The following is a 15,651-nucleotide window of genomic DNA, read 5'->3' on the forward strand; positions in this document are numbered from 1 at the left end:
GTTAGCAGCCTGGTTTAGCTTAGTGTTTATAAAGCATTTGAATGTTTCTGGTCCAGCTTTTCAAAAACTGCAGTGGCACTCTGATGCTTTAATACCATTTGTACAGTTTGCACACACATTACTGTAGGAACAATTTACAGAAGTTGTACGTTCACAATACAGAATTTGTAAATAGAATTAGAATTTTGTTCAAAAGCAACTGCTTTGGGTTTACCCATTTAATACATTTCACCAGTCATTTTAAATGATTAACTAAAAATAAAATCAAACTTTTAATGTTTCTCCCACATCCTCTATATTGCTTTGTCTCTTTCTTATGTTTTTCTGCTGCAGAAAGCTTTACAGAAGCGGTTTTAGAATTACAGTTTGTGTGAACAGACACACTGAACACCAAGATATGGATGTTGGTTTTGGCTACATGAAATGGGTGTTTGTGAGGTATTGGACAGAAACTTGATTCAAACTCTAATACAAAAATATGACACATAATACAGCTTCACTTCAACAAAATCGCTTCAAAAACAAAATCACTTGAAGTTATGGTCGAAACATCTGATTAATGTGATATTAACCTGTGGTTTAGTTGGAAAAATGTGTAACTATCACAATTAGGTCATGAACCCTGCAAAGCCTGACAAATAATAGTCCAAACAAAACTGATCTGTTAATTAAATATTGCATTAATTAAAAGCCATAAGATCTTAAAGCCCAATATCAAGCAGAATAACTTTCACTGAACAACCAGAGAAAACATTGACTGTTCCAAAATCTTAAAATTATTAAATGCATAAATTAAATACAAGTTTAGCACAATAATATGGTAAAAAATATTTCTGAATAAGAGGTAGTACAAGTGCTTTGAAAATTTATGAATGTACCTTCTCAATATTTCTCCTATTAAATGAAGCTAAAGAGCCCTCTGAATGTGTATTGCTTTACTAACTTGTGTGCCATCACAAGATAAAAAAAAAAACAACAACTGAGGATCAAGATTTAAATAAGACTGTGTAGTCTCAATATATGCCAGAAGTTATCCACTCAAAGCACAACTGATTCAAGTGTCGTTGAAAGTTGAGTCCTGACTTAACCACAGAAGTTATGGTTACATTCAAGTGAATCTTTAACAAACAGAATTCCAATAATATAAATAAATACATTTTAAAAATACTATAAAGAAAATGTTTGCTATTTTCATTGACAATTTAAACATTTAGTGATGTTACAGAGGGGTATGAGAGGAGAGCTACTGGATATACCGTCTACATTGCTATGTTTTTTTTCAGGTCCAAATTCAGTATAAATTTACCAGATTTCTCAGACTGATTTTGCACTCTAAAGTTATAATAAATCTACAAGAAATTTATAAACAGTTACAACCTCTGACTAACTGTTTATTTGGAGTTAACTCCTTTTGGCATCACCCAGGATTCACAGTAAAATTCCTCAATATCTGCAAAATCCAAAGACCTGTAAAATTCTTTCAAGTATTCGGTCATAATGGGTGTACCTATAGGCAGAGCTCTCATAGGTAGATCAGTAGATTTGTTTCATTATCCTTTACTTTTTATTACCAACTTGCTTAATTTTCATTTCACTAAATATAAAATTTAACTAAAAGAGGTAACATCTTTTGACAGGATAATTTGCCATCAGTCTTTTAGAACAGCAGCTCTGTAGTTTCAAGAACAGATTATTTGGGAATTTTATTAATTCTCAGTAATTTCACTTCTAATCAAATGAACAGACCTCACCTCACCAGACTTGCTTGACGTCAGTCCCTTTACTGGTCTCCACTGAATTCCCTGAATCCTTCAAGTGAAAGTTTGAAATGCTTATTAGCTAAACTTCTGAAAACCTGTGATACCTACATCCAGTCACGTCTTGGTAAATCTATATTTACATCACGTATACTATCATTTAGTTATTGTTCTACATGACTGTATGACAATGAGTTTATTGCCTTTAAATATTGCATTTTCATGATGTCATAGGGTAAGTTGCATGGTTTACAGGTCACAGTATGTCTGTTTGCATTGGAAGGTTATATTTATATTTTTCCTTTTTGGTATTCATATTTTGTTTAGCATGGAAATTCACCAAGCTATTTTCAGTTTCAAAGCTGATGCTAATTCTGTTCAGTATGTGACAATTTGTTTCAATATTTCAATAAAAAAGCATTACATATAATGTTTCTACTGTTATAGTCAGCCATGTATCCCTAAAACTTCTGGCCATTTAACATGCTATAATGCATTGAAAATTATCTGAAGCAGCATTTTCATTGTTTCATTCAGGGTTTTCACTAAGGGGATATTGATTTCTACAGATTGTCAAGTATCATTCATTAGCTTGTATTTACTAACTGTTAGGTGGCTTTTGCAATTTTGCAGCGTTTTCTATTTCTTTTTTTTTTTCCTTTTTTTTTTTTGCATCATAATGTTCTGCATTGATTTAGTTGTCCTCGCCAAAAGGTGGCGAGAGAAGCATTAACAGGCACCTGTGTTTCATTTTCAAGCAAAAACGGTAATGAGTTTTATGTTGAACTGGACTCAAGACTGTTACAATAAGGCCTATTTTCTCCCTTCATGCTTATGATAATCAGAGTTCTGCGGATTTATTTATTTTTTTGCTCTATTCAGAAGTACTGCATTAAAACGTGCAGTTTTTTAATCTGCTCTGAGAGTCTGTCTCTTAACAACTTACCCTAAAATTGTTGCATAATTGATCTTTCTACAACAGATATATTTAGGCTGATGACCATTTGACAAACAATACTGCATTTGTATTTACACAAGGACTCACAATAAAAATTCATATACCTTTGTTCTAAACTTGTGCTAAACAAAACTTAATCCCCAAACAGCTACTACTAGCTCTGAACTAAAGTTCAGAAGTGTTCTCACTTGTACTAATTTCTCAACTATTTTAATCAGGCACCTACACGTGAGGCTAAGGGCCCTTCACAGTTTTACAGTCCAGTCCAATGATCTAAATGATTTGCACATTATCCCTGTCTTAAGCATTGTTTGAAGAAAATATTTATTTTTTCTATCATAAGAATAAATATAGCCCACAGATTCGGTGTGGGTCAATGAACTAAAGTGCATGAGGCTGCATGTGGTGCATATTTAAATGCATATATAAATGTAAATATATGCAGAAATACATAATGCCCCTCTTTTCATTCATATCTGTGTTTACGAGTCAACCAAATGTTTAAAATGAGCCATGTGAATATCATCCATGGATATATTATGAATGAAAATCTTTCAAATTAGTTAAACACTATCATTGCTCTTTATGATTATAACAGAAGTATAGCATTTGTAAACACGTATGTGAATGAACAGAGAGGGCACAGCATGATGGCTGATCCATGTTTTCAAGTGCATGTGTGACTGTGTTTGGATGCACGCTGTCATGCTTTCTTTGGTGTAGATTTGGAGCCCGACAGACCGTTCTCCGTGTTATCGATCCCTGAGGAGGTGACAAGGCACTCCTTACTGAAAAATACAAAGAAAGAAATAAGCAGAATGAGAGGGAGATCATGTATAGATCATATATTTTATACAGAATACTAATTAACAATATTATAATGTTAAATCCATTTTTTTGTAATTCATTATTTCCAGTAATTTACCTTTTTTATTTAAAATAGAGGTTTTATACTTTTTGCTTATTTGGCACAAACAATTTCAATAACATGGTCAAAATCTGGTAAATGTCATTCTTAAAAGGGCATAGGTACTCATAGTCTTTCTTATGTGTACATACAAAAGGCTGCCATGAACTCACTTTTTTTCCTCAATCTTTGCGAGAACAAACAGAGTGAAGTTCTTCAGCAGCATGAAGGCCATTAAAAAAGCGATGAATCCACCAACACAGGAGGCAATGATAATGGTGAGCGTGTTATCAACCACCTTTACTGAGAGAGGGGTAGCCAGAGAATAAGACAAAAAAGAAAGAAGCAAAGTTATTTTAATAATGTCCTTGAAATGTAATGTTCATATATCATTCTCTCTCTGTAACTCCCTCTCTCCCCACCCCGCTACACTTACGTTCCTCTACTACGTATAGAGTGAAAAAGGCGGTGTGATTCTTGCCCTTCTCTTTGGGGTTTTTGCCAAAGCAGTTGTAGACACCTGCGTCCTCGAATGTTATGTTCCAAAGCAGGATAGAGATGTTGTTTTCTTTACTGGAGCCAACATACTCCACCCTTTCGCGGTAGATGTTCACCTTATTTGGCTCCACATGATCCGTTGGAATCACAGAATCAGCCACCTGATTGGAAAACATTACTCTTTAGTTATAAATGTTAAAATGAGCATATGTAAAGTTACACTTACACATTTAAACTTAGACTGGCTCAAACGCTGTATTTTGTCTTTAACACTGTCAGATCTACTGCAGTGCTAATTTATATCTTAAATTGTCACTCTGTTTTACGATATCTTTAACTGTTAGAACTCCATCATTTTACAGCTAGAGAATGCAGATGCTTTGAAGACTCAGAGGCCTATTTCCATATATACACAGGGGATATAGTCTTTGTAGCCATCTTAGACACATGCAGCATTCTGCACAGAATTTGCCACTGAGAAACAACATCAAGTCAACGGAATGATTTCTTTCTTTTTTCTTTTTTTTTTACTTTATTTTTTATTAACCAACATCTTCTTGCGAAACATGTACAAAGTGCAAAGATACATAGTTTTGAATTATAGGAATGATTTCTAAGAACTGCTCCTCTTCCACCTCAAGTGTCCTTGAAGGCATTCAAAACCAGCTCAAGATGAAGTGAGGCATCCTATTTATATTTCCATCCAATCAATGTTAGACTTAGCCTACATCAGCAACAGTAACTCATTTTAAAATAATATTTTGGATGGCTGTAGAAGTAAACAGAAGTTGGGTATAGAGTGAAAAGTGCTACATAGTGACGATGTATAACAGAATATTAGGCGACGGTTAGATATGTAAATAATGCACACTGAGCAGGTAATTATCGCGAAAATAAACCCTGAGAAGTTGATTCGGATGCGTGAAGGGGTTTATTGTATCCATCCTATCCATTTTCCATCTTATTATACGGCTGCTTACCAAATAAATAAATACGTTGATATGAAATATTGATCTGAGTTTAAATTATTAAATAATTCTACCTTAAAGTTTCCGCAAAGAAAAAAAATCAATTACGATATAGCCTATAAAACAATCGGTTGCAGCAAGACGAACACGGCAAAAACATCAACAGTAATATTAATAGCCTACTGAAGTCCTTTGACATCTTTTTCAGTTCAATCGATTACTGACGCAAGATGGCGCCAGCTGCGTTTGTGTGAACGCGACTCGAGGCCGCGGTGCGATAAGATGTCGGACCGCTGGATGGCGCGAACATACGACCTGTACGAAGGAGTTCACGTGATCAGTGTCACAAACTGGTTTATTTGATTAGTGAGCAAAAAATACTGCAGGTAATTTTTTTTTAATTCTAAAACGTTTTTAGGTTTAAAATTAGATTACATTTTCAATTGGTCTCTAAACTCCCGATAAAGTTTGTTGTTAGTAGCCTAAGCCTAATATTAAACATTTTTATTATGTTTGTGTGGCAATATGTGTTCTATTATATCTATTTTGTTCTGTTCTATGCCAATTATTTGCAAGTGCCTGATTTTATGCTATACATTAACAGTGGAACAGAGTATTACAGTAGCCTATCTATCCCATGATTACAGAACTAAATATATATTACCTTCTGCATGGTGCCATTATCATTGAACTCCCATTTGAAGTAGAGGTTAGTGATCCCAATACAGCTGGCATAGGTGCAGGGCAGAAGGACTGTGCTGCCATTCACTGCTTCCAAAGACGGGATCTTACCAGTAGACATCTCTAGAGCATGAACGCAACACACTCCTCAAACAGGAAGAAAAAGCAGACAAAGGCGGAAATTTAAATGAAATGTTCCTTGTTGTGTTGTCACAGTGTCAATAAAACCATAAGACAGAGAAGCAACTCTGTTTAGTCAAGGTCAGTAAGATATTATAATGACAAACTGACGTGCAATGACGCAAATACAGTATATAAACGCATACAACCATTCTTTCTCACACAAAAGTGATTCTTTCATAAAACTGATGTTTTTTCTTCTTCTCATGGATCATGAGATCATCTCATAGGAGGTTTGACCCGACAACCTTCAAGTTACCAGCCCGCAATGTTTAACACTATGCCACACTGCACTATTTTTCCTGCTGGATACTGCATGATGTGCTTCCAGCCTTTGGAGAATATGTATTCACTTTTTTTAGTGGTTTGCTCAGTCATTATCTCAGCACCCAGGCATGATCAAATAAACAAATCATGCATAAAACATCCTGTGACTATATAGTGTCAGTAAATATGATTAAACCTCTCAATAACCCTCAAACAACTCTTTAATCTCAAATAGAACGTTGTGCTACCATGCCAAAAGTCATGGGTTTGCATGGGGATGCTCCATGAACTGATCAAATGTGTATTTTTGATTGTGGTTTAGAGTTTAGAAAGTGTCTACCAAATGCATGAATAATCTGTACACAATTAAATATATGTGATAAAAATACAAGTAAAAACAGCAATATTAATAATAGTAAAATGAATACTAATAAATTAATAAACAATATTAATAAAGAAAATAAATTATAATATTTTATGTAAAGAAACATCTACACTACTATAGGCTGCAGATAAAGAGACATCCTTCACATAACAAGCACAGTTTAACAGTTCTAAGGTGTTTTCTGCCATTCAGAACACAGCTGATAATGGACTTTGAATATGTCAGCGCATGGTTTAGCAAGGTTCATATAACAGATGTCACATTTAAGATGTGGTTCTACAGAGATACTGTTTCATGTGCATAGCAGTTTTTCTTATCTATATTTAACTTTTTTCTTCTTGGTGTTTACTATAACTCTTTAATTGAAACGTATTAATTAATTGCGTGCTTTCTTGTTTCATTGTGAGGATCATTTATTAATCAGTTTGTTGATATGCATGGTACATACACTGTATACGTTTGAATGTAATTTTGCAAGCTAACAGTGAAACTGTGTGTCTGTATATTGAAAATCTATTTACATAAAATATAATGTATATAACTGTAATTATGAATGTATTTTTACATACTGTATGTTCTGTTTCAGATGAGCAGTAAGCAGGCTGTGGTAACCTTACATACACACCTGGGCTTCTCTGACGTCAAGTGTCCAGAAGTTTGCTTGGCACGCAATGTGAAAAAGTGAACACGAGCCGGTGTGAGAGTGCTGAGTTTACACAGCTGTGTAACTCTTCAGGAGAGGTTACATGACCAGTGAAGAGGTCCTACCAAATCAACTGTACCCTTTCATGATAGATATTTTAAACCAGGACACGAGTGATCTCGGAAACACTGTGTACTCAGTGTTGATTTATCAACATGTTTGTCATCATGTTCTCTGTAAGAGACATTGTGCTTCCGTTCAGGGCTTGACATTAACACCCGTCAACCCGCCAAATGCGAGTGGATTTCAGCAGTGGCGTGTAAGGCAGTCACTCCTAGCCACTTTGGCGGGTTGAAAAATTAGGTCATGACATTAACTTTTTTGCTCACTAGCCACTGTGGCTAGTGGTTTTCCAAAGTTACTAGTCACTCAGCATTTTCACTGGTCACAGTTTTGACATTGATACCATGGAGAAAAACTGCCATATACAGAACTGTGCAAAAGTCTTAGGCACGTCAGTATTCCACATCAGTAATGGTTTTAAGCCAGTTATTTATATCTTTTGCTGTAGTGTGTCAGTAGGAAATATCAGTTTACATTTCCAAACATTCATTTTGCCATTAATTGTAATAATCCAGTGAGATTTTTGAATACACAAGGAGTCTGACAACAGCCGGCGCTCCACGCTGAGATCTGATCTCACCATCATCGAATCTGTCTGTGATTACATGAAGAAACAGATGAAACTGAGACAGACTAAATCCAGAAGAACTGTGGCCGTGTCTCCAAGATGCTTGAAGAAACCGACCTTTGCTTTTGCACAGTACTGTAGATATTTTTAATATTATCTCATAATTTGGCAGCAGGCTGTTATATTAGGTTGCTGTCACTTTAAGAACTGATGCACTGATCCAATATACTGTTACACATAAGTTTTCTTTCTCCAATATTTACATTCACTTAAAGTTAAAACAAAACTGACTGTGTTTACGTGAATACTCGCCAAAACCGGCATTTTGACATTATTTTGTGTGTAAAAAAATCTGTGGGAATGAGTAAAATATGAGCAATACGCGCAATCCCATGCCGAGATTTAAGCCCTGTAACACCAATAATATTTTTCAGGAAAAAATGAAACGAGTGAGTGAGGGGAGGTGGGTTTGTGTGTCAACTCACTGTCAGAGATATGAGAGAGCGGAAACCGCAGCTGGTATCGTGTATCTATTCTGTGGAAAATGAGTATTGGAAGCGTTTCAGATATTTCAGTTATCGGTATCGAAAAATCAATATTTTTGAGAACAGTTTATTATTTACGTTGCCCTTTTGAAAGACTACAATTGAAAAATGTAAAGACTACAATTTAAAAGCCTACAATTGAAAAATAAAAAGTGGCTGGTGAGCAAAAAAGTTCATGCCAAGCCCTGCTTCCATTACAGAAACGTAGCCTGCTGCTGTTTATTGCACAAAAGTTGATGAGCAAAGTCTCATGAGACTTAATGATTATCAGTAATGTATTTTCCACGATACAGGAAACATAAATAAGTAATTTACAGTAAAATATAGAGCTACAAAATGAATATGGATAACATAGCCCAGATACTTTGAAACTATATGATGAAAAATGTTTGAAAGAGATTTAAGCAAAGAGACGTTTGTTTCAAACAGTCATGATTTCCAGACATAGGTGATTCTAGACCCTATTTAAGGGGGTCTTCAGTCCCTTGTATTTCATCACAGCTCCTTTAAACTCTGTGATTAACTCAGCAGCAGTTAAGATCTGTGATACTCCCCTGAAGTTACTGTAAGTCTTGTCAAGCATTAGTCCGTTGTGGTCCAAAGTATGTTCTCTAGAGCAGCACAGGACTTCCCGTACACAGTCTCAAATGCATAATTCATACGCATAAGTCACTCATTCACAAACAATATACGACACCATCGCTGACAAACTAATTTTGCAACCTAACAACCCAAACTTACAACCTAAAATCAAGAAATATCCTTGAGAGCCATGTCGTATTATATTTAAATTCAAATGCAGCTTAATTTGTGATACGCAAGCCTTACCAAGGCCAAATTTACTGATAAAGTACACATTTATTTGCTTAATGAAATAAAGTGGTTAACATTCTAACATGCTGAAAAAGAAAGTATTTAATCAGATATTATAAGAGCCATAATTTGAATAATTTAATTTAATATTAAAGTTATAAGTGCATGAATAGATATAATTTTAATGAGTTTGGATTTATATGTATATTCCTTAAACACCCCCCTGTTTATTCCATAATGGTTTGCTCCGTTTTATCATTGGACAGCCTTTAGCGCCTTTCATTTTTGGCGCCCCTTAGTATGAAAGAAAGAAGGACGGAGCTACACAGTTTTTTGACCGGAGTTTATTTTATTTCTTTTTATTGTACAAGAACATTCAGTAAACCATTGAAAATTGAACGAAGACCCGAGTCAATTCTTCGCCCGAGAGAACAAGAAAGATTATTGTTACTACAGATATAAAAAGACATGAGGGCGAGTCTGACCACAATTTCCTGTGAGTAGTTTCGTCCTGAGCAAATTTGTCTCAGAAATTTGAGCTGCTAATCTAATACTGACTTTATACACCATATTAACACTTTATTCTACAGCTTCCCTGCAATGCAACATTTGGGGCTGGATCTGTGTCTGTCTGTGTTTAGGACAATAAAGAGCTGCATAGAGTTTGCTAGCTGACTGTTTTCAGTATGAATTCCTGTTCTTGTCAGTGAGAGTATGCCGTTTTATCCTCAGTGCTGTATATATGTCCACGATGTGCATTAAAATTGTGTAATGCACACATAGGCATAGATTATCCCATGTAGTCTGTTGAATTTCAAAAGTTTATTTTCCTAAATCAAAAATCATAGCTAAACATAATAGTTGCCAACAGCATGTTTTCAATATAAGGAAGGAGAGGATAGTCTTACCAGTGATAAGCGTGAGCAGAAGATAGGAAGCAATTCTTTCAGGGAGTGAGCTTCCTCCCCCTCTCAGATGGCCTCTGCTCTGTGTTTCCATCCTATACTTCACTTTCTTCTCCCTTCTTTTTGTCACCAGCCTTCCTCAGCAGTTCACGTCCAGTTTCGTCAGTTTCCCAGAAGTCTTGGTTCCTCAAGATGCTGCCTGGCAAAGACTCCCGTCCGCTTCTCAGCAGTTGCGCACTTGATCAATCTGCGTTCACAGTTCCTAACATCAAATGTAAGTTTCGCCCAGTCAAAGTTCTGTCCAGGCCTCAGAGATCTGGAAGCTCAAGATTCTAGCCAGCTGGAAAGATGAAGTTTCTAGAACTCCATCTGGCTCAGTTTTTTGGTTGTTCGGTTGCCCTCTGACCTGTGAAAAAGGGACGTTTTGAACAGGAGAGCAGAAAGACTCATTACATACATACAAACGCTCCACAAATTCCTGTATAAAAAAAAAAAGTTATTCCACATTAACTATAAACCTGTCTGTTATAACCAAGAGAGATCAGCTGACAGAATCCAGTTAAGCTATTAAAGCAATTTAAGTTGGTTTAATTTAAGCAAATGCAAATTAATAAATACACATAATTAAATATATTAATTAAAAACAGTAACAAAATAATTAATATCAATGAAAACAAAATAATATTATTGTACAATTAATATTTGCATTTATATTAATATATAAAAAATACTAATGAAATGTATCTATTACTGTTTTTCTTTTAATAATATAGTTTTAATAAATATATTTATGTATATTTATAAATTTGGTCCAATTTGATCTAAACTGACTATATAATAATAATATATATAATCATCCCAATATATAATAATATATAATAAAGTAATTATAATAATAGAAATGATGTAGATTTGTTAATATTAATAAAAATAATTCTACACACACACGCATATATATATATTTATGAATATTAATGAACACACTGAACTTTTGTATTTGTGTATGAAGTCCTCAGCTAATATATATACACATTTTCAGCTGAAAAACCAACCAAAATGTGTTCAAATGACTCAAGAGCTGTGTTTGTGTTTAGTTGAGTCAGCATGTGTGTGTGTGTGTGTGTGTGTGTGTATGTGTGTCTGCGCCGTACCTCTGTTGAGCAGGTAAATCTGTGTGTCCTGTTCGGAGAAGCAGAGGGCATCAGTCCACAGAATATGCTGCACACAAATCCGCAGTGCTTTGGTCCCAATACTGCTCAGACACGCACACAAACACCCTCTGACACCCACACATACACACGCTCTCACTGTCGCACCTTGTGAGAGACACACATGCAGTCCAGCCGGTAAAACAGAACTGAAGAGCATTGAAGCACTGGAGGTCTGAGGACAACTGCAGCTAGTCTGTTCAACAGAAACAGCCCCCCCCCCCACCCTCCCCCACCCTCTATGAAAAATCAGCTAAAATCTGGCTCACACTCAACTTTTCCCCTCCTTGGCTGACTGCCTGTCCCTCCCATCCTTCCTTTCCCCCCTCCTCTCTCTCTCTCTCTCTCTGAGCTGTAAATGTGGGTTCAGGTTGTTAGGCGGTGATATTTGGGGTCCGGAGTCTCTTCTGCATTGCAGTTTTTAGAGAGGCAACAGGGAGGACAGCTCCAGAAAGAAACATGAGGGGTCCTCCAGCACCACAACTGCTGTGATACACATCAGTTAACACTGAAAGAGTGACGAGAGTTTGTTTGACCCCTATCAACTAGAGTGACATGCGTCACTTTCTCACAATGTGGAAGAAAACTGAATGAATATGAGTAGGCTGCATATGCGTGTGTGTGTGTGTGTGCCTGCAAAGTGACTGTGACTTTGAATATGTGTCAATGTCTCACTCTCTCTTCAAATCCATGATAGATTAGCAGAATTGAGTTTCCTATGACTCTGCATTTCTCAACCCCACCCCCTCTGGTATTGATAATAGGCTGCACCAGCAGTGTCAGGTTTTCCTGGATCAGGGCAATTGTTATCTGAAACCCAGAGAATGTCTGTACTTGGGCATGTGTGTGGCTCCTAGTAATCTATGTAACTGGTGTACTGTATATGCAGAAGGATACACTATAAAATGTTATGGGTGTAAAGAGAAAGATGCATTTGTATTTACTGATGAATCTGCCCTCTAACGTGGAAGTCATTCTTGATTTATTCAAGCAGTTATTTAAATACTGAGAAACATCGTGCTGTCAGCTGTCATATTCCATCAACAAATGAAACAAAAAATGAAAAACAACACAATAGAGAAAGGTACGTAACTAACTATGTGGAGCGTATCTGGGTCAAAGACTGGGAGAAGTGGCCAGAAATTAATTCTGGTACAAGAAAAGGGTGAATAAGAAAAGAAAAGTGAGAGGGAGTGGGGAGAATCTGCCTGGACCGGAGGGAAAAAGTACGATGCAGTAGAAACTGCTTGAGTTTTGTCTTGTGACTCCTTTTTTCTTTACCCTATCATATCTAGCTCTGAGCTCACTCCAGATACTGCTCTGCTTGAAAGTCATTACATCTGAAATCGCACACTCTCTGAGTAGGTACATCTTCTGAATAAGTAATTACTTTGTGACTGCTAAAAAAAAAAAAAAAAAGAGTACATTTTATATAGTGCGTAATCCGGACGTACTACATTCACCATGTTGTCATTGTCATGTGACTTACAGCATCAGTTGCGTTGCTTCAATGCCATTCACAACTCCTCTCCCATGGCCTCATGGGATAGTAAAGTGTAAATTAGATGCACACTTCAGAATCTCGCCGAAAGTAGTAGGTCATCCAGGTACCTATTGTTTTATGAATATTGTGGATTCAGACATACTTACCTTTTCACCTACTGTTTTTTTGACTAATATATAGTAGGGAAGTATGCAATTTCAGATGCAGTCATCATAATTTCTCAAAACCTACTCTTGATTGAGCCCCTCCATTGAGGACTGCAAACTACCTGGTTGCAGCACTACATTGTGAACTCCATCCTCAAGCTCTGCAAGGATGTTTCTGTCGTGCCAAGAAAAATCTGGCAATGGCTGGTACAAATGCTGTAAAAACATTTAGATGTCATCACTAAATCTTTCTTGAAAGGATAGTTTAAATGGAAAAAAAAAAAAAAACATTCAGTCATAATTTACTCACACTCACTTCATGTAACATAAAAGTAATTCTGTCACGACAACTCTCAGAGTGTTTGGCATGGTAATGGATATGACAACGTAGATATGTTTGGTCTTGACGGAATAGTTCTGCAACACTGCTGCAGAGCAAGTATGGGACTTGCTACTGCCAATACACACATGACATGCTGCTGTGAGCAAGTAAGCCAGCATCCTGTACTGCTATACAAAATAGCATACATGAATTACAGTAGCAGATCTAGACAGGTGGAGCTGGGGAAGGTGGAAGGTTTCTGAAAGAGCACTGCTCTGCTATAGCAAATGCTGACCAAGTATTTGAAGGTTTAGCAGCGAGCTCATTGTCTACTGATATAGCAGGAACCAATCAGCTGTGCCATATAGAGAATGACGTGACTGCAAGCAGATTGAGTTAAAGGACCTATCAGCCTGCGCCATCTAGAGTTTCATGACAGAACTTTGTATATACAGTGCCTTGTGAAAGTATTCGTAGGGCATTCCAATTTTGCTTGTAGATGTTACTGTACTTTAAGTGGCAAATTCAATTGAATCGGTAAGATTTGGAAAGGCACACGTCACATATATAAGAGCAAAAAGCAAAGCCATGAGGTAAAAATTATGTCCTGTAGAGCTCAGAGACAGGATTGTGTCAAGACACAGAACTGTGGACGTCTACACACACACAACAACAACAAAATGCCTGCTGCATTGAGGGTTCACAGAAACATGTAACCTCCATAATCCTTAAATGGAAGAAGTTTGGAACAACCAGGACTCTTCCTAGAGCTGGTCTTCTGGCCAAACCGACCTATCGATGGAGAAGGGCCTTGGTTGGAGTGGTGACCAAGAAGCTGATGATCACTCTGGTTGAGCTCCATGATCATATATGGAGATGGGAGAAACTTACAGAAGGACAAACATCACTGCAACACTCCACATATCTGGGCTTTATGTCAGAGTGGCCAGAATCAAGCCTCTCCTCAGTGAAGAAAGAAAAAAAAAACACCTAAACGACTCAGACTGTGAGAAACAAGATTCTCTGGTCTGATGAACCTCAGTTCCAAGCATCATGTATGGAGGAAACCAGGCATTGCTCATCACCAGCACAATACTATCCCAACGGTAAAATGTGGCGGTAGCAGCACTTTACGCTGTGTTTTTTTTTTTCAGCGACAGGGACTGGGGGACATGTCAGGGTAGAAGGAAAGCTCAATGCAGCAAAACACTGAGATAGCCTTGATGAAAACCTAGTCAGGAGCACTCAGAACCTCGGACTGGGCAGAAAGTTCACCTTCCAACAGGACAATGACCCTAAGCACAGAGCTAAGACAATGCAAGAATGGCTTATGGACAACTTTGTGAATGAACCCAATCGAACATCTCTGGAGAAACCTGAAAATGGCTGTCCAACGATGGTCCCCATCCAACCTGACAAAGCTTGAGAGGATCTGAGGAGAAGAATGGCAGAAAATTTCCAAAGGCAGATGTTTGTTGCATCATACCCAAAAAGACTTGAGGCTGTAAAGGTGCTTCAACAAAGTAAGGGTAAGAGTTAAGGGTACAAATACTTATGCAATGTATTATTTCAGTTTTTCCTTTTTAATAAATTTGCAAAGTTGTCGCAAATCTGTTTTTTGCTTTGTCATTATGGTGTATGGAGTGTATATTGATGTGAAAAAAAGTAATTTAAAGTAGTTTAACATCAGTGTTAGGTAAAGTTACTTTAAAAAGTAATGCATTACAATAATGTGTTACTCCCTAAAAAGTAACTAATTGCATTACTTAGTTACTTTTCATGGAAAGTAATGCGTTACATTACTTCTGCTTTACTTTTTCACACCTGGGCTGGGCTTTTTAAACAAAAGTTCTATATTTGGCAAATGTTAAGGTCATTTCACACCAAAAGTGAAATGAATAAGCCTCAGGCTGAAGGAAATGCAAATTCACACCTTTACAGTAGGGCCTTGCAATGGTCACAAATGGCCATTCTGGATTGCAGAAGAATAGGATGCAGGAGAAGAAAGTTCAACACTCTTACTTCAGCAATAAATAAATAAATAAAACAAATGTGATGTTTATCTAAAGTAATTTTTGCTTATTAGTATGGTTGAATTGGATCATAAAAAGATCAGCAGCAAATACATTGGTTAATAAAGTGAGATTAAATACATAAAGTATATTTTTTTAATTTAATATATTTAATTGCAGGTTTGTACAATATGCTAAGATTGTATTTCACTGTTTTTATTAATTTTGATGAATACTGTTTTTGTGCAAGTGAGATGAGTA

General features: G+C 36.5%; 1 protein-coding gene across 2 annotated transcripts; it reads right to left on the reverse strand.

Annotated features, from left to right (window-relative positions):
* Nucleotides 1–57: 57 nt before the first annotated feature.
* scn4bb (sodium channel, voltage-gated, type IV, beta b) lies at nt 58–11,617 on the reverse strand. Of its 2 annotated transcripts, none has more exons than XM_051895212.1 (6): nt 11,350–11,617; nt 10,202–10,604; nt 5,753–5,913; nt 4,059–4,281; nt 3,796–3,925; nt 58–3,503 (listed from the first exon to the last, which is right to left on the reverse strand). In XM_051895212.1, the coding sequence occupies exons 2-6, from the start codon at nt 10,290–10,292 to the stop codon at nt 3,419–3,421; spliced, it is 690 nt and encodes a 229-aa protein (XP_051751172.1). In that variant the 5' UTR covers nt 10,293–10,604; nt 11,350–11,617; the 3' UTR covers nt 58–3,418. The 2 variants fall into 2 exon arrangements, with proteins under 2 accessions (XP_051751172.1, XP_051751171.1); XM_051895211.1 differs by having other exon boundaries at nt 5,753–5,916; nt 11,350–11,611.
* Between the last annotated feature and the right edge of the window lie 4,034 nt (nt 11,618–15,651).

This window comes from Ctenopharyngodon idella, chromosome 5 (assembly GCF_019924925.1).
Source record: "Ctenopharyngodon idella isolate HZGC_01 chromosome 5, HZGC01, whole genome shotgun sequence".
NCBI classification, from domain to species: Eukaryota; Metazoa; Chordata; class Actinopteri; order Cypriniformes; family Xenocyprididae; genus Ctenopharyngodon; species Ctenopharyngodon idella.